The sequence below is a fragment of the Aethalodelphis obliquidens genome, unplaced genomic scaffold (genome assembly GCF_003676395.1).
Source record: "Aethalodelphis obliquidens isolate GAN/ISIS:26980383/991018 unplaced genomic scaffold, ASM367639v1 scaffold7, whole genome shotgun sequence".
Taxonomy (NCBI): domain Eukaryota; kingdom Metazoa; phylum Chordata; class Mammalia; order Artiodactyla; family Delphinidae; genus Aethalodelphis; species Aethalodelphis obliquidens.
In genome coordinates this window covers 17,849,127-17,876,407 of record NW_020837951.1, presented here as the reverse complement: position 1 = coordinate 17,876,407, position 27,281 = coordinate 17,849,127, and the positions used below count along the sequence as shown (strand labels likewise).

The 27,281-nt window shown below is 46.8% G+C and overlaps 1 protein-coding gene across 1 annotated transcript in view; it reads left to right on the top strand.

Moving 5' to 3' along the window:
* Positions 1–27,281, top strand: part of PAPPA (pappalysin 1) — a 208,784-nt gene that overhangs the window by 34,931 nt on the left and 146,572 nt on the right. The window contains exons 3-4 of the mRNA XM_027105071.1: positions 20,879–21,024; positions 25,326–25,619. Coding sequence (XP_026960872.1) covers positions 20,879–21,024; positions 25,326–25,619 — 440 coding nt within the window. The remainder of the gene's footprint in view (positions 1–20,878; positions 21,025–25,325; positions 25,620–27,281) is intronic.

Sequence of the window (27,281 nt, the reverse complement as noted above, 5' to 3'; positions counted from 1 at the left end):
ACCATGCCAGGGCCTGTTTGTTTGCTGGCTGGAAAGTCATGTGTCCTGGGTGAGCCCCACCGGGAATGTGTCATCTCCTGATGGAGCTGGGGTGACAACGTTCTGGCTGAATCAGCTCTCCCGTGTGCAGAGAGAAACCTGTGGAAGTTTGTGGAGAAATACTTGCTTTGTGACTCAAAAAAAAAAAAAGAGGGAGGGAAGGAGGGAGGAAGAAAGGCAGGGAAGAAGGGAGGGAGGGAGGGAGGAAAGAAGGAAGACACCTGTAATAGAAAATTAGATTGACATTGTCTAGGTGATTTTTTTTTTTTTTCTGCGGTATGCGGGCGTCTCACTGTTGTGGCCTCTCCCGTTGCGGAGCACAGGCTCCGGATGCGCAGGCTCAGCGACCATGGCTCACGGGCCCAGCCGCTCCGCGGCATGTGGGATCTTCCCGGACCGGGGCACGAACCCGTGTCCCCTGCATCGGCAGGCGGTTTCTCAACCACCGCACCACCAGGGAAGCCATGTCTAGGTGATTTTTAATGAAGAGCTGAACTTATCTTTTACCCAAGATGTACTCCTGCGTTGCCCGCCCCCCTCAATGGGTAAAGACAATAAAGACAATAATTCAGTTACTACTTCTCAATCTATGGTGAAGAACCAGTTTTGTTTCCTATGCGTTGCAAACCAATACTTTTGTAATATACAGAAAAAATGAATTGCTATAAAATGAATTCTTCACCCCAAGTATGGTGAAGCGTTGTCAGAGTTCTCCAAAAGTTCCTAAATGCCTTCTCTCCACTTCTGTACTTATTGTGACGTAGACTCGTGAGAAGCAGTTCGTGCACTGCTTACTTTGAGTAGCGCTGATGAAAATTCACCATTCTGAAAATTTATATAACGGTTCCCTTGAGTAAAATAAGACCCACCAGTCATGCAGCTGGGCAGATGGGCAGACTCCATCAGAGAATTACCTACTCTTCTAACACATTTGAGCTCATTCTTCATCTACTAGTCCTTGGGCCCCTTAGGCCACGTTCTCAGGAGTTCATGTGTTACAGGGGAGCACCCAGTCCTAGCAGACGGCTGCAGAAGACATTGAAATGGTGTCCAGTGTCAGACCTAGGAACGTCCTCAGAGATCAGTGGGTCCAAATCCGTTTCCCCCATAGAGGGGAGCTGAGGCCGAAGCTCCCATGGTTCATTAGTGGTCAGACTGGGGCTAAGATGCTCTAGATTTCTAAGTCCTGGTCGTCTGCCATGGCACAGCTTCTCAGAACTACCCTGACATTCTTGCCATTCCCAGTACCTGCCCCCGTCATGTTCTGTCCTTGCTCTCTTCTTCCCTAATATCCCTGAGCGTTTGGGGTTTTTTTGTTTTCGCTTTTGTTTTTGTTTTGTTTTGCGGTATGCGGGCCTCTCACTGCTGTGGCCTCTCCCGTTGCGGAGCACAGGCTCCGGACGCGCAGGCTCAGCGGCCGTGGCTCACGGGCCCAGCCGCTCCGCGGCATGTGGGATCTTCCTGGACCGGGGCACGAACCCATGTCCCCTGCATCGGCAGGTGGACTCTCAACCACTGTGCCACCAGGGAAGCCCTCCCTGAGCATTTGGGGTTATGAAGTGCTGAGTGAGTGAGTTTGGAAGAGAATCGGATAAGGGCCTTGGGTTTTCATGAGCCACTGCAGAGCTGTTAGAGCTACACTGGCCATGAGTTTTCCTAATTAAGGACAGCCAAGTGAGGATGTGTACAAAGAAGGGGACTGGGGCTGCGAGGGCCCCAGGAGCCGTATTGTATAACCACTTGAAGATGTTTGGCTTGGATGAGAAAGTTCTCTCAAGGCCATGACCATAGGACCATAACACATGTACTTCAAGTCTCCAAAGGCCTGTTCTATGGAAAAGGGAGCAGAATCATACTATATGGTTTCTAAGCCATGGCTGGGACCAAAGTGATGCAATTACAGGAGGCAGCTGAGTAGCAGCTAATGTCATCCCTGATCAGAATGGTCCTGCCTGGGGAGTGCTTCTCTGCAGGTGAGTGATTTTCCTTCCACCTGAGGCATGCACAGTGAGGTTGTAGCCAGGATTACAGCAAAGGTGGAGAAGGTGGCCTTGATGGTCTTAAGGTTGACCACTGCACAGCCCAACTTTTTGCTGCTCTCTTATTCCAAGTCATTTTAGGAAATTAAATGGTGACTGTTTCTATCCTCTCTAACAGGCATTTATTGGGTATATATAGCCCTGCGAGCCTCTCTCTTGTTCACTGGGGACGTTGCAACAAGTGGGACATGTTTCTCACCATTGAGAGGCTTCCACGTTCATGGGGAACTCGTATTCAAACATGAGAAACTCTGATCTGTCGTTTTAGAGACACACAGTGGGTCAGGAGACCTAGAAAGCAGAGGTGTGTGCTGACTAGGGAAGACAAGGCAAATCGGCTGGAGGAGGCATGATTTGAGTAGTCATCTGGGAACAGACAGCACCGAGAGAGAGAGAGAGAGAGAGAGAGAGAGAGAGAGAGAGAGAGAGAGACAGACACAGACACAGACACAGACACAGACACAGTCTGCACCAGTCAGGGTCCTAGCAGGAAACAGATGGCATATTCAAACGGCATAATTCAGTAGAGTTGAAGGAGGGGCTATTATTTACAACAGTGCAGGCAGGCTTCAGCACAACCAGCAAGGCAAGGGGCAAGTACAGTGGGGACCCATTTCCATCCTTGGCCTGTAGAGGCAAGAGGAGGAAGTAGTTACAGAACCCAGAGAGAGCGGCTGAATGGCGAGGGTGTCCTGGCGGCAGCTGGGACTCTCAGCAAAGAAGAGACAGGCTTCAGCCCCCCCGGGCCAGAAGGGAGCCAGAGACATAAATTTTACGTGATCATTCTCTTCCACCTTCTAGTCTCCTGCCAGCGCTTCCCATTGTGGAACCACACTGGAAGTCATGAGGCAGAGGCATCTGTCGATGAAACACCAAGAGGCCAGCCTCCCAAGGGCACAGAGCAGGGTGGAGAGGGGTAGGGAGTGGATGTGGGAGCGAACAGAACACGACCAGAACGCAGAGAAAGCCAGTCCACGCACAGGGTGCAGCTTAAGCAAGGAGGAGGGGCTTGGAGAATAAGGAGTCATTCAGTATGGCTGGGACCAGACCATAAGCAGAGAAGGGTTCAGTTTGTCTCATGGAAAACTCTAGCCAGCCTCTCTCCCCCCGTTCATTTCCTTCTTATTTTCTTCCTTCCCTCCCTCCTTCCTTTCTTCCTTTTTTTCTTCTTTTCTTTCCTCTATAAATACTGGTTGAATGTTCCTTTTGTGCCAGCCCAGTCCCTGCTCTTTGGGAGCTCACCATCTAGTGGATAAGACAGATGAATAAACACACCACTGCCATCACTGGTATGAAAGAAGGACCCCCAGTCTGAGCCAAGAGGAGCTCTTGGTGGGGGGAACATAGGTCTTTTTATCAGACTGGACAGTTAGAAAAAGACATTCCAATGAATCTTGGCCATTCTCTACAGTAGTGGAGAGGAGCCAGGTAGGCAGAACTTCATCTGCAGCCCTTAGAAATGTCTACAGACAAGTGAAAGTGTACTTCACACATCTTTTTATAAATGAAATGGAAAACCTGGATATTAAGAGAAATCCCCAGTATCAGGAAATCCGGGGGCAGCTGACACTTTGGGCTGTACACACCCCACTGTGGGAAGGTGTTGCAAAACACCCACCAAGTTCCTGCGTGGACCCCTCCAGACTGCAGGCTCTGGCGCTGTTAGGTGAACTTCACCTTTGTCCTTGAACATCTGTTCAGATGGAGTAGGACAGATAGAGAAAAAGAGACTTCCCTTACACCCTGATGGCTCCCAGGGAAACCTTTTCTTTGCCTTCTCCTTATTTTTAATATAGCAAGGGCATTCCCCTGGGGCCATGCTAATTTTTTTTTTTTTTTTCTTTTGGACCCAAGTTGGCGTTGCTGGCATCTTTGGAAAGGGCTGGAATACGCCCTGAGGCAGCCTCCTTGACCCCTCTGCTGGCATCGGTAGTCCTCGGTCTCTTCCCCTGCCCCTTATCAGTAGCCATTAGATGCTTTGCCTTCTAATGAGAAACTCTGTTGGGGTCTCTCACTTCTTTTCTGGAATGATCTCATGGAACATACACTTCCTTCTCTCCTGGTCCCTCCAAATCTGGCAAAGTTGGGTGGAATCCAGGACTCTGTGCTGAAAGGAGCAGTGGAGTGGTCCAGCCCACCTTGCTGTAGACGCGGAGAGTGAGCTCCCAAAAGAGGCAGCACTGACCCACACCTCACAGAGAGAGTGGGGCCCCGGGGTCTCATCTCCTACTCCCAAGGCATTTCAGTCCGCTCCATCGCCTTGACGTCTTAGCCAGCAACTTGAAACTCGGAAAAGATCTATTTAATATGGTCCTGTGCTTACTCATCGTCCATATTTTGTTAAGGCACTTCGATATCCGAGGTACTGTGGTAAATGCCCTAGGGATCCAAGATATAATCTGTGTCCTAGAGGTACTTGTATGCTGTGGTTTAATGACATTTTGTTACCGTCATTCAAGAGATGGCAAGAGAGCAGATGATTCGATTCCAAATGAACCACACAGATAAGGCTTACATGAGCTCTGAGAAAAGGCAGGTTCGCCATGGTTTGGAGAGATTAGGAAAGGTTTTCTGGCGGAGAAGTTTCCAGCGTTCGTAGGCTTTGGAATGATAGAAAAGAGCAAGGTGAGAGCAGAGGGATTGAGGTGGGAAGTTGTGGGGAAGATACAAGAAAGAGGCGGGTCTGCTCGGGACTTCATGCAGGTAGACGCTCCCTTTTGATCATCAGGTTGTAGAGCTCCCACAGTCAGACTGATACAGAATGAAAGAAGAATCCAGGGGAAATAGATTCGAGCCCTGAGTTGGCAACGTCTTAGCTATGCAGTCTCGGGCAAATCTCTTAATCTCCCTGAGCCTCCATTTCCACATCTGTTGAAAGGGAATGATAATAATATCTGACCGCCAGGATCACACAATTGCCTTGAGGGTCACATAAAATAAAATATCCCAGAAAGAGTTCTGGGAAGAGTTAACCAGCACGCAGATGAAAGAAGGCATTGTTATTTTTTCAGTAACTTTGTTCATTCTTTTCCAGTAATCATGGAAGAGAAATTGCTTGGAATTTTATAATCAGAATATCTGAGTTTATTTAACGTGACTAACGTTCATTAAAGCAATAGCAGGAGTCAGGCCTGGTGCGGTGGAGAAATGATGGGTGTTGGAGACTGACCAGGGTTTGGGTCTTGGTTCCTTGTCTGACCTTGGCCTGTCTTTCAGTAACAGTTGCTGAGTCCTCATCGGTAACAGTTGGGTGAGAACAGCTATCCTGTGGCGGGTCATGAAATTTAAATGGAGCCGTGGTGTGTGACACACCTGGGACAGCGCCTGGCACATAGGAGGTGCTGGAGAAATTTCCGTCCCTGCTCGCACGCGCACGTGGGCTCCTCTCTGCAAGCTTGGTTTTACAGAGACTGCAGGCTGATAAAGAAGGTCTGGCTGAAACTGCAATACAAACACTGAGGGCGTTTACCCAGATTACTTCCATTCTTAAAATGCTAACTTTTTTTTTAAGGACTGGCCACAGAATTGGTCTCTTTAAATGAAGACCACATAACTTATATCAAACTCATTGAGCCTGCACACCAGTTTACTTTGAAAACACCCCAAATGTCTAACTGTGTTAGAGGATGCATTTCCGCAGCATGGAACGGTCCCAGGCAGCGTTGGGATTGGTCATAGTGGGTGGTATGCTGATTTGGTTGAAGTTACTAGGTTTTTTGACCGCGTCCAGCCCACATGTGTGCTTGAGTGTAGATACACAAACACCCTATCCAGGCCCCCTCGTCCACATGGTCCCGTTTTCTTTGATTCGGTCTGGGTTTCCCTCCTGCTTTCCTTCTGAACAAAGTCTACCTTGACTCACAGGTTCCCTCTGTGACCCTTGTGCACATGTGACTTTGGTCTTTGAGAACAGATGAGGGGGGTGATGGAGAGCAGGGGAAGAACTGCTCGTGGCCCCTGAAGTTGTGTTTAATGAGGTGCTCACGACAGTGACCTATGGGGAAGAAAGGGGGATCAGGCAGCCCAGCAAATAAATAAGAATAAAAGTTTCAGAGACACAGTGGATGTGAATCCAGCCACTTAACATTTCTGTGACCTTGAATGAGTCTCTTCCTTTAGCAGAGACTCAGTTGCCTCCTCTGTAAAATCGGGAATGAAAGGAACATTGGGTGGTTTAGAGGATGCAGTGAAATTACACCGGTCAACCCTTTGGGGCGGCACCTGGCACTTGGTGAACACTCAGATAACAATGGTTGTTTGGGGATTTCCTGTCTCTGGGAAATCTTCTGACCTCTGACATGCACATCCCCAAACTCCCAGCCCCTCTCAGATCCTGAGCCCCTCACTAGAACCTCCAGGCCGGAGTGGGAGTTGGATATGACCTAATCACTCTGTATTACCAAGGACCCTTTGATTTTGGCTCCTGTAGGTTCCATTTTTAAAAGATTTTCTTTCCTCCAAAAGCCATGCTAAATGCTAATGTATTCACTCTCCGAAGAGATAAGCAGCAGGCCACATGAAGTGTATGCATTTCCCACAAAAAGCAAAGGCACGTCCGGGGTCCCGGGGTCCCAGGGTCCCATTGAGTAGTTTCCACGCACACGTCCTAGGGAGGGAGCTGGAAGCCAGGCAGGTGCCCACAGCGTGCTCAGGACCCTCTGGGCAGTGTAGGATGGGGCTCGTTTTCCACTAGCGCCTGGGACCCTGGCCACAGCGCACCCATCTCAGAGTTTACACGTGAAAGTTGGAACCTTTTCTCCAGGACACACCAGGGAGGCCCCCGACATGCCAGGATTGGAGCTACTCCCTCTCTCATGCCTTTCTTAGAGGTGTGTTTCCACCCCCAGTTCCCTGGACAGAGGGATGGAGCTTGTGGTGCCCTTTCGAGGGCCTCAGAGGGAGGCAGCCTGGTTTTGTTCCACTCTGGGTTTGGCTCGGTCAGCACCCTCATTTTCCTTTCCGCATCCACTGATGACACTGACCGCTCATGACAGCCTCAGCGCTCAGTCAGACGCCCTTCCAGGTTAGGAAGCAAAGCCGTTGGGGGTGTGAGGGTGGGTTGAACAGACACCGGTACATTTTGTTTCCGTGAAACACATTTCCCTAAATTGATTTCAGCCCGTCTGGTACCTTCACACTCACCGCTGGCCGATTTTCCACCTCCTAAGAGGGAACCCCTCACACCTCCGCTCTCACTTTCTGCAGACACAAAACCACTGTGTGGACAGCAGTGCGTGTCGCTCACGGGTTTGTCTGCAGACCTTGAACAGGCTCCCATATACCCGTTTTTATGGAAGGGCGTTTTCTTTCTCCTTCCCTCTCTGCTTCTCTTTCTCTCTCTTTTCCAGGTTCTAGGTTGTTTTGTCGGTCTGGTGGTGGAGGGTGGAGAGTGAGGGGATTAGTGTCTCTGTTTCGAGCTTCTGACGTTTGTGATTCCAGCCTTTTTTGAGCTCAGCCAGCCACAGCTGTCAGCCTTGAGCTTGGCTTCTCACTGCTGAACTGTGTTTACAGCCACCGAGGGCAATGGTGACTGCCACTCCAACAAAGCCTGGAGTATCTCAGAATTGTACAGAGGGTGAAAGAGCGACATGAGGGAGTTTGCCTGTGGCTTGGCACGGCACGAGGAAGGAAGTGACTAGATCCTTCCAGTAACTTCGTAGCCAGCATGGAGTAAGTCACTTCTACGACTTCAAATTCTGCATCTGTAAAATGGGAGAATTGGGATAGAAGAGTTCTGAGGTCTGTTCCTGCTCAGACATTATAATTCTGGTACCAGGCTTGTGGGACTGGAGCTAGAGTAAAAAAAGGTGGGGGCTTGGGGCTTCCCTGGTGGCGCAGTGGTTGAGAGTCCGCCTGCCGATGCAGGGGACCTGGGTTCGTGCCCCGGTCCGGGAAGATCCCACATGCCGCGGAGCGTCTGGGCCCGTGAGCCATGGCCGCTGAGCCTGCGCGTCCGGAGCCTGTGCTCCACAACGGGAGAGGCCACAGCGGCGAGAGGCCCGCGTACCGCAAAAAAAAAAAAGGGGGGGGGGGGGGGGGGAATAATGAAAAAGGTAGAAATGCATTGACGCTGGAGGCATATTAGGGCAATAAGACGGTCCCTACCTTCAAAGTGTTTGCCAGCCCCTGTATCTAATTGAGTATGATGTGTATGCAGAAACACTGAAGGAACAATTTCACTCTGTGACAAGTTGAAAAAAACATCCTACTCCTGTCACTCAAGTCATAGCAGTAGCCTAAGGAAAGAGCCCCACCCTGGGCAGTCTGCATGTCTGCTGTTTTCTTTTCCCTCAAGCCCTGAATGTGGCATCCTCTTTCCAAAAATCAATTTGAATTTAATTCTACTTTCGGCTGCCTGACATACAGTGTCATACTGTCCAGCGTTATTTCCCCATATGTGACCTCTGACTGTCACAGGACCCTTTGAGAGCTGTCTCTTTTTTAACCCCTCAAGAGACCCAAATTTGTGGCAGTCACTAGACTTGTGCAAGATAGTCCAGAGAGAGCTGCAGCTCTTATCACAACTATACAGTTCTCACTTTAGCTACCTCTGTGATTTGCCGAAGGCTTGGTGATGTGTCTGGGCCCAGACTGAAGTCCAGAAGTGGCCCTATTGACTTGTATTGATGATAATGTTGTAATTCTTGCTCTGTCCTCCCCAAATATAAAATTGTTGGGTCAATCTTCACATCACTTAAGTTTTACATGGCTAAAACTTAGAGCGAAACTACGTGGTCTACTGAGGTATGCCTGTACCTAGAGCTCTGTGGCTGCTACAACTTACAACATCGAGGCGATTTGTCTTTATTTAACTTTATTTAACTTTATTTAACATCAAGCGTAAGACCAACCACAGGGCTGTCAGCAAGCTGTGTATATTCTTCTTAGTGTGGTCAGTTGTATTATTTATCAATTGTGGTTTTGATCCTCCAAGAAGAAAGCCAGGAGGTGGAAAGAAATAGCTGAGGGCCCTGGAACTCTATGCTTCTGTTGTGAAAGCAATAATTCGACATGCAATTATCACGTTACTGTCCTGTTACTTTTGAACACAGCATCACACTTGGACTGTTGGTCTTCCTTACTGATCAGGGGATTCTTCAAGTTTAATGGCTTCTCTGAAAACAAGTAAACTTGGAGTCCCTGGGGCTATCAAAGCAGAGATTGTAGAGCCCCCAGGAAAAGATATTAGGAGAGTGACTGTTCATTCGTGCGTGTGTGTGTGTGCGTGCATGCACGCACACGTGTGCACAGGCATGTCTACCATGTGCAGGCACAGTGCTAGGTGCTGGGGGTACAACAATCAGCATTTCACAAGATAGGTGTGATTCTGCCCTCCTGGAATTTCCTGCCGGTAAATAAGTAGCTAGTTGGATAAGTGCTGCTGTGGAGAAGTCCAGGGTGCTGAGGGAAGAGCGGATGGGTACTTGACTCATTAGGGGTCAGAGTCGCTTCTAGACTGGGCCCGAAAGGATGGGTCACGTTAACCAAGGGAGTGGAGCTGAGCTTTCCGGGAACCAGGTGTTCTGACACTTTGCCTTCTGCCCCAGAAGTCTCGAAAAGCCATTTTGAAAAGACAAATGAAAAAATAGGAGCTGAGTAGTTCCTAGTGAAAGGCATTCATTTTAAATTGGTGTCCTTTACTCTGAGATCATTTTATTGTTTCCTTTAGAGTCCTACTCCAGTACCCTTTATTTTATTACGTGAGGGCCAACATATAGGAGGGTTTCACCTTTTGAATGTTTTATTTATTTGTCAAAATTAGAAATTGCTACTTTCACCTCTTTTTTTTTTCTTTTTTTTTTGCGGTACACGGGCCTCTCACTGCTGTGGCCTCTCCCGTTGCGGAGCACAGGCTCCGGACGCGCAGGCTCAGCGGCCATGGCTCACAGGCCCAGCCGCTCTGCGGCATGTGGGATCTTCCCGGACCGGGGCACGAACCCGTGTCCCCCGCATCGGCAGGCACACTCTCAACCACTGCGCCACTAGGGCAGCCCTCACCTGAATTTTTTAAGATGATCCAAAGATCTGAGGACCTCTCCATTAGCCCACCTTGCCTCTCTGAATCAGCACCTTCCTCTGCTCCTATCCAAATCCTCAGGGTTCTCGATCCCCCCCATCTCCATTATGATCCTATTGTGCAGGGAGCTTCAGGCCAGTGATTTTCCTAAGGGTTGACCTTGACCTTCCACGTGACATGGCAGAGGGCACAGCCCCAGAGTGACAGAGCTGATGGGCCTAGAGTTTAGGGCAGCAGTGGTAGGGGTGGGGAGAGTGGAGTTGATGTGTAGAGTCTGAGAATCATGAGGGAGGGACACTCCAGTAGGGCCTCATCAGGAGCCAGACCCATCGTCTCACCTCCTCTCACCCCCGCCCCGAATGAACGTCAGATTGTTCCCCGTGCATAAATGCCTCTCCTTCTCAGGTATTCTCACATCCACCCACTTTTCTGCAAGCCATTGCCAATGCCTTTACTTTTATCCCTCTTCTATCTAGTCCGTCTTCCACATTCCTCCAGAAAGCTCTTTGGAAAGAATGAACCAGATCATTTTATTCTGGTCCATAAAAGTCTGCCAGGGTCTCCTTAAAGCTTTCAGGACGTTGCCCATCTTCCATAACCTGGCGTACAGGGTCCTTGCTGATATGGCCGTCGCTGACCCCTCCGGCCTCATCTTGTGAAGTTGCTCCCATGCTCCCACCTGTGAAACCGCACCAGAAGACTTGTAGTGTCTCAGTCTTCTTAGGCATTTTCAGGCCTCTTGACTTTCTGGAGCTTTTGCCCTTTTCCCTGTTCCCTACACTTGGTCCAGGGTTTATTCTTCCTGTGAAAACCTCAGTGATATCTTGTCCCCCTTCACCTGGATAGGTGTCATTCCTCTGTGCTTCCATCACGTTCAGCACTCCCTCTGTTATAACATATATCGTAAGAGAAGGTAAGAGAATAATAGTTAGAGTCTGCGGGATCCAACAGGCTGGGGACTATATCCTGAATTTGACATCTATGAGTGAAAGGGAGGATCTTGGAAAAGTGGTGTCACCCCACTGAGCCCTGGTTTCTTCCCCTGCAAGTTGGGGATACTCATACTTAACACATAAGGTTTTTGTAAAGCTTCAAAGAGATAATATAAAAAAGGACTTCAACAGTGCCGGTGTATAGGAGACTCCCCCAAATGGCAGGTTTTATTAGTATTATCACATTGTGTTGTGATCATCTGATAATTTGTCTTGCTTCCTTCATAAAACTGCTAACTCTTTGATAGTGAAAAGTGTTTCTCATTCATATTTTATGCCCAGTTTCTAGCTTAAAGTATGGTATATGATATAATCTCAATAAGTATTGGAGAATGAAAGAGGAAAAGACTGAATACATAATATGCAAGGAGAAAGGAAGTTAAAAAGGAAAGAATGAAAGCGGGCAGGCAGGCAGGGAGGGAGGGTAGAGGAAAGGTAATGAAAGAATGACTTATTCAGTAAAATAATGAAAGAATGGTCAATTTTTCAGTTGATCCTTCATTGGTACTGTTACATTTTTCTGAGATTGCATGTCAAGCTTCCATATAAAAGCTGTTATTTTTGAAACCAATCATTCAGGATTCCGAGAATTTAGTAAACTCTCCAAGCATTTTTTTCCTGTGCCTCTTCTTACAAGAGAGGCAGCGTTAGGCATTTCTGACAATGAAACTAAGCAGGAGAATAAAGTCCAGATCATTAGGGCCCTTGGGATAAAAGTACAAAATCCAGGTTTTAGAACTGGTCACAGTTTGGAGAAATCTTGTTATTTGGAACAAGGATATGGATGCAATAAACATTCTGAGGTTTATCTCGCTTTAATGACTTGCTTTGAGTGGCTTTGATCTTTATATTTGATAATCACTTTCAAATGGTCTGGTGTGTTCTGGAAGAGTGGAGGAGTGGTTCACGGACTTGAGATCCTCCTTAGGAATGACGGACTGCAATCAGAATTGGGAAGGAGGCAGTGTTACAGGACTTTCTCTATGACGTGTAGAAGCAGGGCAACTGCCTATGAGGAAGATAAACATACTGGTCCAATGATGGGAACAAGGGTTCACTGATGGAAGGGAGACGCCGTGAGCGTTGGGACCTAAGATCAATTTCCTCTAGCTCCGTGGGCAAGCTACATAGAATTGTGCATGTTGGGGCCTTTTCATGAGTTGGGCACTCTTTTTTTTTTTTTTTTTTTTGCGGTACGCGGACCTCTCACTGCCGCGGCCTCTCCCGTTGCGGAGCAACAGGCTCCGGGCGCGCAGGCTCAGCGGCCATGGCTCACAGGCCCAGCCGCTCCGCGGCATGTGGGATCTTCTCGGACCGGGGCACGAACCCGTGTCCCCTGCATCGGCAGGCGGACTCTCAACCACTGCGCCACCAGGGAAGCCCGAGTTGGGCATTCTTTCAGGGACTTTCTTGTGTATTACTTCCTTGGATTTTTATATTCCGCTTTCTAGGTTGAATTTTGTCGTCCCCATTTACAGATGAGGAAGTTGAGGTTCAGAGATTGAGTCCCTTCTCCAGGGTCACAGGGCCGCTTGGTAGAAGAGGGAGGATTTGAACCCTAGTCTGCCTGTGTCTTAAGATGTGGCTTTTTTCCAAAAGATAAGTAAGGCCAAGGATGCCGACAGTCAGATAGGTCTTGGTGTGTAATTCCAGAAGAAAATAGTAAACACAAAAATATGCATAACCAACTTTGACATACGTATGCCCCACTTTCATGTCATTGACTGAAGAATAGACTTAAGTCCAGAACCTTTCTATCTTGAATTCTACCTAAGAACATTTAATTATGAACGTAACAGAGAGTCTTACTGTGTAAGACTGTTCTCTGCATGGGCTACAAGGAGAATAAGGGTCCAAGGTATTCTATTTAAATGTTACACTGTCATATTTAAATAAATTTCCCTTAAAAAAAAAAAAAAGATGTGGCTTTTTCTGTAGCACTCTGCTGCCCTTTCCCTTAACTTGAAAGAGTTGTCCCCCGCCTCTGGCTTGGAAGTGGCCTGTTCTCAGCTAGGAGCATCTCAGACAGACCCTCCTCAAATTGAGGGCATCAGCACATGGCTGACACCATCCCTGTAACCCACCTGCACCTGTCAAGGGCCCAGGGAGCAGGACTTTGGCAGGGCACGTCTCAAAGATCTCAGCTATCATTTCTGCAGTGGGGAGTCAGTTTGCTCTGAGTGGGAATAGAAATAGGTGCTGGTCAGTCTTGATCTGGGCTCACTGGAATCCGTACCTCTGACCAACCATCTTTACAATGGGAGAACCAGTGTATTATGCTTCTAGAACTGGAAAAACTTGAGCCTTTCGTGATTCCATTTGAGGGATTGTTGTTGTTGTTCTGCATTTTGAATGTAGTTCCCTTTTGCTTCTCATTCAATAAAACAGGCCCTGACAGCCCTCTCATTGAGATTATTACAGTGGTACCATCTCAGGCCAGTGCATTTCGGAAATATGTTGCTGGCACTCACCAGCGAGTGAGATGCATAAAGAAAATATTCTAATGACAGTTGAGTTGAGAGAGCTTTGATCTCCCTCCAGAACTGCTCTCATGGCTTTGAAATGCAGTTTTGGCAGAGGGGTAAAGTCTGGGCACCTTGGCTGGGCACCCCCCCCCCCCGAAACTGACATTCCAGGGGACCCACAACCTTCTCAGGAGGAGCCAGGTACAAGAACTGTGCAGGAAGAAAAGAGACACCTAGACACCTCTTGACAGGCAGTTGGGGAGAGGATCTAAGTGAGGAGGGACTTTCCAATTTAGCCCAACGTTCCCCGAACTCTATTGGTTATGCTGTTATTTGATTTTTGGCAAAGGCAGAGGGGGGACGGGGGGAAAGGATTACGGTCAAATATGTTTGGGAATACTTCATATGCTCTCTGTCTTATTCCCATTTTGTATATTAAAGGCTCTGAACATTCTTGCCATTAAAAAATGTATGTATTTTAACCTTGTTTAACAGAGCGTGTCCAAAGCCGTCTGACTTGAAACCCTTTTCCTTTAAATATGCCTCTGCTGCTTGTGGATTTAGCCTGCTGTAGACCGTGATTTGGGAAACACGCCTAGTTCACACGCTCACTGAATAGATGGGGACCCTGAGCGTCAGACTAGGCAGCTGAGCATCATGGGAATGGGCCAGAAATCCAGGCAGTGTAGGTTCTGCACAGGGTGTCCAGCTGAGGAGGAGGGTGGATGCTACAGTCCTTCCCATGCCTAACTCTCCAAGCTGTGCCCCCTTGCAAGGAGCTATGTCCCACCCCCCCCCCCCGAAGGGAGAGGTGACTTTATTAGTTGGTGCAAAGGTGCTGTCACATACAGGCTAGTGAGGAGAGGTCTACACCCCTTATTTGATACCTTGGGAAAGTCGCTTCACTTGCTTGAGTCGTGGGCTTCCTCATCCTGTTCTGAAGTTGTGCGATTTACAGGAGAGATAGGTGCTCAAAAGTTGCCAGCCAGAGGTAGCTCTGTCCCTTGAAGGAAAGTTCTGGGGAGACACAGAGATGATAAAGACTTGACTTCTACCTGCTTGTAGCTTACCGCAGCCTGATGGAGAAGACAGTGATGATAACACAGAGCAGGGCGATAGGTACTAGAATCCAAAGTAGGGGACTCTGGGGAGGGAGAAGTCATCTTCAGCTAGAGGTGGTATTGATGATTTTGATGTTGCTAATAATTTTCATTGTAATTAATGTAATAATAATGCAATAAAAATAGCCTAGGCTAGTCAATGAGTGTCTTCAAATGTGCCAGACACTGTGCGAGGAACTTTTTCTGCACTGCCTCTGGTCCTCCTGACACCCCTGAAGGGTGGACATCATCGCCCCATTTTACAGGGGATGGTGGTCAGGAGTGGCCACATGGTATACATTACATGTAAGCTGAGCTTAGCAGGGAGGATAAGATTTTAAAAGGCTGAGATTCAGGAAGAGAGCTCATAAGGCAGGGAAGAGAAACTGATGGACATGCTTCATGAATGGGCATGATTGGGGAAAACCAAAGGTTCTCGGGATGAGGAAACCATAGTAACTTGAGTTGGAGTTTGTGGGAGGGAGAAGAAGATTGGGTGGTAGGGATGAGACACTGAAAGCCGAGATGGGGAGAGCCACCCGGACGGCAGACTGTCAGTTTAGGTTTCTTCCCAATAGGAGGAAATAGGAGACCAGAATATGGAGGGGACTTTGTGCCAGCGTGGCGCTCATTTCATCCCTCTGGTATCCCCATGAGCTAGCTGAGACTCAGAGAGGCAGGGCAACCCGCCCATGGATCTAGGTCTGTCTGTCTGTCCAACTGAGTAGTACCTGCGCATAAATTAATAAAGACACAGAGTTTGGGATTTGGATTGATTTGGGGGTGTAGTTTTTTTTTTTAAAGAGATTTCGCCAATTTATAGTATACACAGGGGGCCAAGCTCCCCGCAGTGGCAAAATGGGAAGCAAGTGGCCCTGAGCAAACCCTTTTCCTTCTCTTACCAACCCATCTCCCTAAACCCTAAGGATCCTTCTCACTTTGACCTTCTCTGCTTCCTCCTCCATCCATCAACAGAGGGAATAAACAAACCTTAAAGAGATGGGGGAGGAAGGTAAATACATGGATTCCTGTCCCTAGGATTTTCCCCCCGATACTTTTGGGAGACCCCCAGCTTGGCTCTGAACTGGTGGGAAGACCTCAGCCGGCAGAAGGAAATCTTTTGGCCACAGAGCCGTTTTCCTTTGTGTGCCCCCCCCCCCGCCTAAAAAAGAGCCGGAGAGGAGAGGGGCCAGTGGGATCAGGGGCCTGAGTGGCCCCTCTTTTGGGAAATGGGGGCTTCTCAAAGTGTGAAGAAGAAAAAAACACCCACATACAAGCAAGGGAGAGGCCTCAATATCCCACATCTCTGCCTTGGGCCAGGACAAATACCACCCCCTGAAAAGATTGGTTTCTGCAATTATATGAGAATAAACAACCAATTAAAACATCTCCCTGCCCCTGCCCCACCCCTGTCTTCCTCTCCTGAAGCTTTCTCAGCCCGGAGCAAAGGGGCAAAGAGGTGACTTTCTCTAATAGCATTTGTGTTCTCTGCCTGAGAGAACACTTGATGGAAATGGACAAATCAATTAGAAAATAATAAATAATGTGGAAAGGGCCGATCCAGGAAAATTTTGGCTTCTCTGTGTTTTCATTCTCCTCCCACACATTGTTTCCTTTCACAGTGGCCCTGAGTGAGCTTGGACTTGAGGGTGAGGTTGAGGGAAGAATTGGACACATCTAGATTTGGACTTGGCCTTGTCTGTATTTATGTGATCTCTGAACCCCTGTTCCTTCATCTGCAAGATGGGGATAAATAATAGGAATTGCTAAACATTTCCCGGGGGTTTCTACGTGCCAGGTATTATTCTAAGCCCTTTACACTTTCTTTATTAACGTCCTAAATCCTCAGAACAACTCTATGAGGTAGATACTGTTATCATCCTTGTTTTGTGTTTGAAGAAACTGGGGTGCAGGAAGTTAAGTAAATACCCCAAGGTGACCTAGCCCAAGGTGACCCAGACATCCAGTGGAAGAGCTGGATTCAAACCCAGGACTCTGGCTTGAGAATGAGCCATCCTACCCACTCTGCTGCGTGACTTCAAATACTGCAAAGAGGGCTTCCCTGGTGGCACAGTGGTTGAGAGTCCGCCTGCCGATGCAGGGGACGCAGGTTCGTGCCCCGGTCCGCGAAGATCCCACATGCCGCGGAGCGGCGGGGTCCGTGAGCCATGGCCGCTGAGCCTGCGCGTCCGGAGCCTGTGCTCCGCAACGGGAGAGGCCACAACAGTGAGAGGCCCGCGTACCGCAAAACAAAACAAAACAAAACAAAAATACTGCAAAGAGATGGGAAAACAGGTGTAGCTAGCACAGGGGCTGGCACACAGCAAAAGCTTACTGCATGCTGTCTTTCTCATTCCTCGTCCCTACTCGGATCAGAAAACTCATTCAAACTCCTTATGAGGCTTCTAGCCTAAAGAGCTGAAGGTGGGCTCTCTGGGGAGAGGAGGTATAGCGGCAAAATTTCGGGTCAATATTTCAGCTTCCGTGGCTGTCCTTGGACTTACTAGCCAGCTCAACCTATACACAGATGTGCTCTTTCTAGGCCTTCCTTGTGTCTCCAACTCATGCTCACCTTTTTTGGAAAAGCTGCGAAAATTATCGTCACCTGACTATCATGGGCTCTTGATCAGTGGGCGGCCATGAGTGCACTGTAAGGTCTCAGACATATCTTATTGCCGTCGGAGTGGAGGTGTAGGTTTGTGACCCATAGAAATGTCCTGGGAAGCACCAGACAGCTGTTATTAATCCCAGTATATTGATAAGGAAACTGAGGCCTCATAGGAAGGAAGTGCTGAAGCTGAGACTGGGACCTAAATGTTTTAGGTTTTCTATTTCCCAATGTAAATTCAGCTCCATCAACATCTCCTGAGTGCTTGCCCAGTGTCAAGCCCTGTGCAGAGAACTGGGTAAACAGAGATGAATTAGGCACATTCCCTGCCCGCTGGGAGCCACAATCAGTGGTAGATACAGACAGGTAGACTGTTTGGAATGGTGTGAGAGCGAGTACTCATAGGAGGTAGATGAGTACAGAGATGGTAAAGGGGGTGGAGGTGAGATGGGACTCAGGGAAGTCTTCCTGGAGGAGTGGTACCAGAATGGACTTTGGATTTGTTCGTCAGGGGATAAAATGGGAGCCAAGTCCCTGACAGAGGGAACAGCGTGAGTAAAGGCACTGAGGATAAAGCCACTGCATCTTGGGGGGGCCGGCGGGGGGTGCTGACAACACACAGTGAGAAATTCGAGAGAGAGAACAGAGGGAGAAGAAGCTAAAGGGGGAAACAGGGTCTTGCAGGCCCTGCTGGGGATCTCTGACTTCACTCTTTCATATGTGGGATCCCCTTCTGTGATTCCAGGAGGGAAAGAGAAAGGCAGCATCGTTAGTGTTCTACTGGCCAGGCTCTGCCCCAAACCCCCGTGAGAAACCACACTGGGAGAAAGGGAAACTCTCCCAACTAGCTGTGTGACCTGAGCGAGTACGAAGGCTCTGTAAGCCTCTTTTTCCTCCTCTGGAAAATGGGGATAATGATACCACCTACCTCGGTGTTATTGAGAAGATTAAAGGTGATAATCCTTGTAAAGTCAGACCACATGGAAGGGCCCAACAAACGTTAAATATCATTACTCAGAGGCTTTATCTCACCTACGACATCAGGCTGCCTGCTTGCTTATTCATGTATGTTTTTATTCATTGATTCATTTCCAACTTTACTCAAGAAATGCTTACCAGCTGTTCACAAGGATTCCTAAGAAAGAAGATGGCAGACATAAAATGGGGCTGAAAGAAGCACACGGGTGAGCAAGATCCCTCTGTCAATTGAGAAAACGATCCATTAAATAATATGCCTCCAAGAATATACAACAGAGAAAAGGCAGCCTCTTCAATAAGTGGTGCTCGGAAAACCGGACAGCTACGTGTAAAAGAATGAAACGAGAACACTCCCTCACACCATATACAAAAATAAACTCCAAATGGATTAAAGACCTAAATGTAAGGCCAGACACTATAAAACTCTTAGAGGAAAACATAGGCAGAACACTCTAGGACATAAATCACAGCAAGATCCTTTTTGACCCACCTCCTAGAGAAATGGAAATAAAAACAAAAATAAACAAATGGGACCTAATGAAACTTAAAAGCTTTTGCACAGCAAAGGAAAACATAAACAAGATGAAAAGACAACCCTCAGAATGGGAGAAAATATTTGCAAATGAAGCCACTGACAAAGGATTAATCTCCAAAATGTACAAGCAGCTCATGCAGCTCAATATCAAAAAAACAAACAACCCAATCCAAAAATGGGCAGAAGACCTAAATAGACATTTCTCCAAAGAAGATATACAGACTGCCAACAAACACATGAAAGGATGCTCGACATCGCTAATCATTAGAGAAATGCAAATCAAAACTACAGTGAGGTATCACCTCACACCATTCAGAGTGGCCATCATCAAAAAGTCTACAAACAATAAATGCTGGAGAGGGTGTGGACCCTCTTGCACTGTTGGTGGGAATGTAAATTGATACAGCCACTATGGAGAACAGTATGGAGGTTCCTTAAAACACTAAAAATAGAACTACCATACGACCCAGCAATCCAACTTCTGGGCATATACCCTGAGAAAACCATAATTCAAAAAGAATCATGTACCACAGTGTTCATTGCAACTCTATTTAACAATAGCCAGGACATGGAAGCAACCTAAGTGTCCATCGACAGATGAATGGTTAAAGAAGACGTGGCACATATATACAGTGGAATATTACTCAGCCATAAAAAAGAAATGAAACAGTTATTTGTAGTGAGGTGGATGGACCTAGAGTCTGTCATACAGAGTGAAGTAAGTCAGAAACAGAAAAACAAATACCGTATACTAACACATATATATGGAATCTAAAAAAAAGAGAAAAAAAGGTTCTGAAGAACCTAGGGACAGGACAGGAATAAAGACACAGATGTAGAAAATGGACTTGAGGACACGGGGAGGGGGAAGGGTAAGCTGGGACGAAGTGAGACAGTGGCATGGACATATATACGCTACCAAATGTAAAATAGATAGCTAGTGGGAAGCAGCCGCATAGCACAGGGAGATCAGCTCGGTGCTTTGTGACCACCTAGAGGGAGGGATAGGGAGGGTGGGAGGGATATGCAAGAGGGAGGAGATATGGGGATGTATGTATACGTATAGCTGATTCACTTTGTTATACAGCAGAAACTAGCACACCGTTGTAAAGCAATTATACTCCAATAAAGAGGTTAAAAAATAATAATAATAAGCCTGTGACTGACCCAAAGCTGTATCATTCCTATTCTGATCGGAGAATCACACTCCACAAGGGAAGCGGTCTTATTTATTGTGCACCTAGGATATGACAGTCTCTTTCCAAAGGCCATTTCTTTCTCTCTCCAACACTTTGTTCGGTGTATTAAAGAGCTGATGATCGTAGCGTGGGGAATTAATTTACTTTCCGAACATGTCAGTCTATATTCTAAGTATCTACAATGGCAGCTACCCCAAATGCCATATCCCTTAGCCAATTTTATGGACAAAGAAATAGAGGCTTACAGAATGCAGAATCATCCGTGGGAGGCAGATCACGCCCCAGCGTAAAGAGCATAAGTTTCCAAGCTAGACAGAATTGGCCTTGAAACCCAGTTCTGCAACTTCGGGCAACCTGTTTCATCACTTTGGACCACATGTTGCTTATCTTGAGAACAGAGTAATAACACCTCCTTGCAAGGTTTGAGTAGAGATGCAAAGTAGGCCTCCTGGGACAGCTTTGTATTTGCCAAATACGTGGTCCGAGGTCCATAGTGAATGAATGAAGTAGGGAAGACGCCAAGGCTAGAATACATGTTATCTCTTCCATGGTCTGTTCTCAATCTATATCCGCATTATGTTGCCCTATCCTCAGTCCATATAGCAGAGTCCTTAGGGGCACAGATATTGACTTTAGATAAATCTAGGTTTTAAACTGAACTCTGCTATTGTTTATAAGCTGAGCAGTCTTCAAGTTTCTTAAACTCACAAGGACTTAATTTTTTCATCTGTAAAATGGGATTATCTCACCATAGAAGATTATTGGAGGCAGTCAGTGAGATGATGTTTATAAAATGCTTAGCCAAGTGCCTGGCACATTGTGACTCAATTAATTTGGGAGTACCTGTTATTTGAATACTACCTTTTTTGGATGGTGATGACAGCCAAGGTTCTTTTTCTCTTACAGAGCATACTTGGATGTTAATGAGCTGAAGAACATTCTTAGACTGGATGGATCAACACACCTCAATATCTTCTTTGCAAACTCCTCGGAGGAGGAATTGGCAGGAGTAGCAACTTGGCCGTGGGACAAGGAGGCCCTAATGCATTTAGGTGAGAATTAGAAACTTCTTCAGGAAGAAATTGGATTAGTACAGGAATACGTTTAGTAGTAAGGATGATGATGATGGAGATCATGGTAGTGATGATGGTGAACAACCTATTTACTTATCACTTTTTAATTTTTCAAAACTCTTTAGCATTCCTTATCTTTCACACATCAAGTGATGCTTTGAGAAATATCACAACGTTATTAATCCTGTTCTACCAATGGAGAAACTTAAGATCCAGAGAGGGAATGGGACTTATCCAAGGTCACAAACAAATCAGCAGCAGAACCACAACTGGAATTTAAATTTCCAGCTCTCTCCATCTGTTGCTTTCTCTTTATACCCCCTGCCTCTTAGTTCATGCAGATATCTTCTCTACCTAGTAACCACATTGTGCTGGCCCAGCCAGTGATGGGTTGACTTGAAAGATGCCAAAGAGGCAAGAGAGAGTTCGTAAGAACTCCCTGTTCCTCCATATTCCACCCAGCAACACCACCAGGAACTCTTCTTACATTCAAATTATTCAAATCCATAAACAAGACAGACGTTTACACAAACCAGTCACCAAAAGTCAGAAATGACAGTGGTTTCTGAACCAGGCCCTGTAAGCAAACGTTGTTCTTTAATTTTTCCATGCTCTCTTCCAATACACGTCTGTAGGTAGACATGCGTTTTTCAGCTTGTGCATATTTGAAATCATAGCATACATGCATGTGTTCTTTTTCACTTAATATTCTTTTTTTTCACTTAGTATTACGCTATCTATATTTCCCCATGTTGAAACAGTCTTCAAAATTACTTCCCACCCAACTTTTTTTCATTTAACATCACAAGAGGAAAACATCTCTCTAGGTTATGTCCAGTTCTCTAAAGACAAGATATTTTTTAACAGCCACATAATGTTCCATTGACTGAGGGCACTGCCAGTTATTTGGCTCTTGTCCCCTTGTTAGAATGTTCCTATTATTTACACCAGTGAATAGTGATGACTCAGTGAGTACCTTCATCTGAGAATGTTAGGGCTCAGCAGAGTGATGGTGCTGGATCTTTCCTCAGGCCTGTCTGGTCTCCTGGTGATACAGCCAGAGTCCAGCAGCTGCTCTAAATCCACAATATCTTGGAGATAAGGGACTCTGCAACTTCAAACAATAAAGTTGTGTTGAGTCAAACTCTAGACTTAGTTCCCTTCAGACCACCGTCTTTTCCTAGTTGTTTTTAAGAGAGTGAAACCAATTTGTGTGTCTGTGTGTGTGCACCCACACATATGTGTGGTTGTGTAAATAGATAGAAACAAAAATAAATATCCAGTGGTTCTAACTGGGTGGATTTTTATGCCCTAGGAGACACTTGACAATGTCTAGAGAAAATTTTGGATTTTACAAATGGGGGAATGCTACTGGCATCTAGTGGGTAGAGGCCAGCGATGCTGCTAGATCTCCTACAATACCCACAGTAAAGAATTATCCAGCCCAAAATACCAGTAGTGCTGTTGTTGAGAAACCCTGAGATAGATGATGGGTGGGTAGACAGATAGACAGGCAGACCTAGACAGACAGGGGCGAGGCGAAAGAGAGCGTGCAGCTGAGGCAAGCTGAAGCTGATTAGCTCGTGTCACATGCCTAACATGGTGTATGGTAATTTTGCTGGTTCAGGGCCAAAATACATGGTTGTTCTTAGCTGTGACTTAACGGGGATGGCCTTAGGCAAGACTCTTTCCTTCTCCAGGTCTCAATTTCTTCAGATTTTAAAGGAATAGGTTAGACTTAGAGGGTCTCCAAGGACCCTTCTCAGTGCTGAAATTCTGTCCTCTTGGAAAATCAACCAAAAGCGTCATGATCAGAGTTTTAGAAGAGTTGAACAGCAGGCTTCTAAAATTAGAGAAAAATACTCCTGATAATACCGTGAATCTCAGAGACTGGCTCAGGACCAGGAATACAGAAGGCTATAAATCCATAGCATGTTATAGGATTTCAGGATGATGTCAGCCTCCAGCTATGTCACCTTTTAAGAGAAGCCGTGGAACAGGGCTCAAGCTCTGTGCTGTCGCTCTGTGAAAAAGGGAGCGTTGGGAGGGGATGAGGTGAAACAGACAGAGCCAGGCTGGACATTAAGTCTGCAATCCTGTCATTATCCCCGGAAATACCTGAGGGGTCCTGCCAGCCTCCCATTCCCCATTTACCTCAATGTTAAAGCTTCATGGAAAGACAGAGAAGCATTGGCGCTATCTATCATAGCTGTTCATTTTAGAGCACGCCAGAGATGCAAAGTCACTTTCCCAAGATGACACAGCCAGTGCAAGACAGAATGAAGATTGCAATCCATGTCAAGCTAATTCCAGCTGGCCTCCAGGCTGCCGTCTCCCCATCCTGAGACATCTTGATCATAAGCAACTCCTCTGCAGTAGGCCCAATCAAACCCAATTTATTAGAACCATATATATATATTTTTTACCCTCTTTTCCTGCTGTTATGCCACGATCCCTGGAAAAAGCCTTGGGTGGGAAGGTGATTATGTTTCATATTATGATTGACAGAAAATAATTGAGAGAGATTTCCTGTCTCAATTTCTCTTCCTCCCTGCCTCCCCCTTCTCACATAGACACGCGCGTGCACACAGCCCCACACATCCTCTCGTACATCTTTATCTTTGTGCTGGAAGGCTCTGAGCAGTTCAGAATTAATAGACTCCATGAGCCCCGTGGCTGAGCAGCCTCGCCCTCCCAGCAGTTCAGTCCGAGATAAAACTACCCCCATGCCTGCTCCAGGCTTGCCAGCACAAATCAGCACGGCCCTGGCTCCTCTCCATTCTTTCATAAGATCCTGCTCTGCACACAGTCACTGCTTGCAGGTTGCTCAGACTTGCATCTTAACCTTGCCTTAAACACACTTGGATTTCCTTCTTTTTTCTTTGGCCACCCCGCGTGGCTTGTGAGATCTCAGTTACCCGAACAGGGATCGAACCTGCGCCCCCAGCAATGAAAGCACCGAGTCTTAACCGCTGGACCGCCAGGAAATTCCCCACACTTGGATTTTCCAGTTGAAATATCTCTCTGCCAGCCTGTATGTATTTCTCCAGTGCCTAAAAATGAACATAGAGCCATGCTATCCATTGATTTTCCTGACATCTGGTCCATCTATCTGCCCAAGTGAAGCAAAGCCCCATCTTTTAAGACGTGGGGTAGATGAGGAACGCACAGGCAGGTCCTCTGGGGCTGTTGTTAAAGTACTCACTCTGCTTCTGTAGGTCTGGGGTGGGGCCTAAGAGTCTGCATTTTTAGTCACCCTCCAGCTGATGCCGGTGCTGCTCGTTCTTGAGCTACACCTGGAGGAGCACGTGGTTAGACAGTAAGTAGGGCACCTGCTGTGTGTCAGGTGCTCTGCCGGCTGCCTACGCGTGATTACTTAGGCCTCACAAAACATCGTTAATTGGGTCGGCATTCAGCAAATATTCAACATACATTTAATGAGATGCCATCTTCTGGACCCTGTGGTGAGCATCAGCAGTAGGACTCAGATTAAGACCCCTGGCTCTGGAACCCAAGGATCTTGGGTTCAGATTCCAGCTCCGCATTTACTAATTCGATCATGGGCCAGTTCCTTCACCTCTCTGTGAGTCAGTGCCCCTCTTACTGGGTTGTGAGAGGATTCAGTGTGATTATACACATTAGACACTGAGCACAGAGCCTGAGGATACATAACGAATGCTCAAGAAACAGTGGCTGTTTTGACCAGTGTTATGATGGTGAGCGCGCCATGGTGCTGGACTTCATGAATATTCACTCTCAGAGGGTACAGAGCTGCAGAAACGGGATTCAGAGATGGCAAGTGATTTGCTCAACTTCACAGAGTTAGTGAAGGCAAAATGAGAACCGGAACCGAGGTGTCTGGCCATGAGGGCTTCATTTAAGCAAATGCCTGTAGAGTGTTTGTGAACCAGGGCATGCCACGCTTCCTAAGAAGTTGCAGCTGAAACGTTGGCCAGCCCAGAAATCAAAGTCCTTGAATTCTGATTATGCCCCTTCGTCTAAGGAGTTTGAAATCCCCTTGGTTAAGTTGCCTCACTTTTTTAGGCATCGGTGTTTTCAACTGAAAAATGAAGGGATTGCACAAAATGACTTGAGACTCCTTCCTACTCAATCAGTGATTAACACCGCAAGTCGCAACAGCTCTCAGCAGTGGAGTCATAGGGTGGAGAAGCCTGTGGTTACTTTGGGCAGCACCCCATTTACCCTTGGTTGATCTGGGGATACCTGCATCAGGAAGCAGAGTGCCCAGTTTGCCTAATCCTCTGGCTTTCCCCTTGCAGGTGGCATTGTCTTGAATCCATCTTTCTATGGCATTCCTGGGCACACCCACACCATGATCCATGAGATCGGGCACAGCCTGGGCCTCTATCACATCTTCCGAGGCATCTCAGAAATCCAGTCTTGCAGTGACCCCTGCATGGAGACAGAGCCCTCCTTTGAGACCGGAGACCTCTGCAGTGACACCAACCCAGCCCCAAAGCACAAGTTCTGCGGTGACCCGGGGCCAGGGAATGACACCTGTGGCTTTAACAGCTTCTTCAACACTCCTTACAGCAACTTCATGAGCTATGCAGGTAAGGCCCACACTCTGCAGGGTGCACGGGGCTGGGTGTCAGACGTGGCCTCTGGTCCTGGCTCAGAGAAGCCTCGAGCAAGCTGCTTGCCTTTTCTGAGATTTCTTCATCCCAACAATTCCTTATCCCAAATAATCAAGATAATATTCCTTCCATGAGCACCTCGTGGATACAAGGAAGATGTTGTATCTGAGGGCTCCTCAGAAAGATACTTCAGGCAGCTCACCAGGACTGAAAGTAGGGAAACCTGCGCAGAAGGCCCAGCTCTGCCACAGGGCCACCTAATGCCTTGGGGTCTGTCACATGCCCTCTCTGGGTCCCGCTTTTCTCAAGAAAGTGGAATCTTTGGAACTGACCTCCAAGGTTCCTCCTAGTTTTGCAGCTGTAGTTTTCTAAGTTGGTGGTGCTTGAAACTTTATTTATTTATTTCTTTGAAACTTTTTTTAAAACACAGAACTCTCACATGCTCCTTTAGTGTTTTATTATAGAAAAAAATAGAGTGCTTTTGCAAATATGAAATTATTACATAAGTTGGTTATGTTTTTCTCCTAACTGCATATATCCTTTCAAAGCCCTTTTTCATACCATCAGTAACAGCGTTAAAGACTCATTCTTTGGATTCTAGGATGCCCTGTACTTCCTTTTAGTGTATATCAAGGCCACTTCCAGCCCTTATAACATCTTTGGCAAATCAGAAAAAGATATCCCTTCCTTAGGGCAGTCACAGCCCTCACTACTGACCGCCTAACCAAGAGCTTTTGGGTAAGGCACCACCTGCAAAATTGCACATGGTAGCCCAGCATCCAATTCTATTATAATATTCAACTTAAGTGTTCCTTTCCACCAACCAAAACAAGCGAGCTCTGTGAAGGCAGAGCTTGCCTCTAAATACATCACTGTATTCTCAGTACCTAGCACAGGGCCTTGTGCTTTAAAAATGTTTGTTAAGAAGAAAGGGAGGAAGGAGGGAAGAAGGGAAAGAGAAACACAGGAGGGGAGGAAAATGAATAAATTCTCTAATAACAGGCATATAAAATTGATTCTTATCAATAATAATATTTCTACTTGTAAAAAAGCTTACTGTTCATAAAGGACTTTAATATACACCATCTTATTTAATTCTCACAAGAAACCTATGAGGTAGGAACTATCACCATTTCATAGGTGACAGTACAATCCATAGGCTGACTGAAGTCTTTGGCCCCAGGTCGCACATCTGACTCAAAGTTTTTTGTTTTGTTGTTTTTACAATGGAATTGCTTAGTTAAATCTCTAATTTTATTTTATTTTATTTTTTTAACATCTTTATTCGAGTATAATTGCTTTACAACGGTGTGTTAGTTTCTGCTGTATAACAAAGTGAATCAGCTATACATATACATATATCCCCATATCCCCTCCCTCTTGCGTCTCCCTCCCACCCTCCCTATCCCACCCCTCTAGGTGGTCACAGAGCACTGAGCTGATATCCCTGTGCTATGCGGCTGCTTCCCACTAGTTATCTATTTTACATTTGGTAGTATATATATGTCCATGCCACTCTCTCACTTTGTCCCAGCTTACCCTTCCCCCTCCCCGTGTCCTCAAGTCCATTCTCTACGTCTGTGTCTTTATTCCTGTCCTGCCCCTAGGTTCATCAGAACCACTTTTTTTTTAGATTCC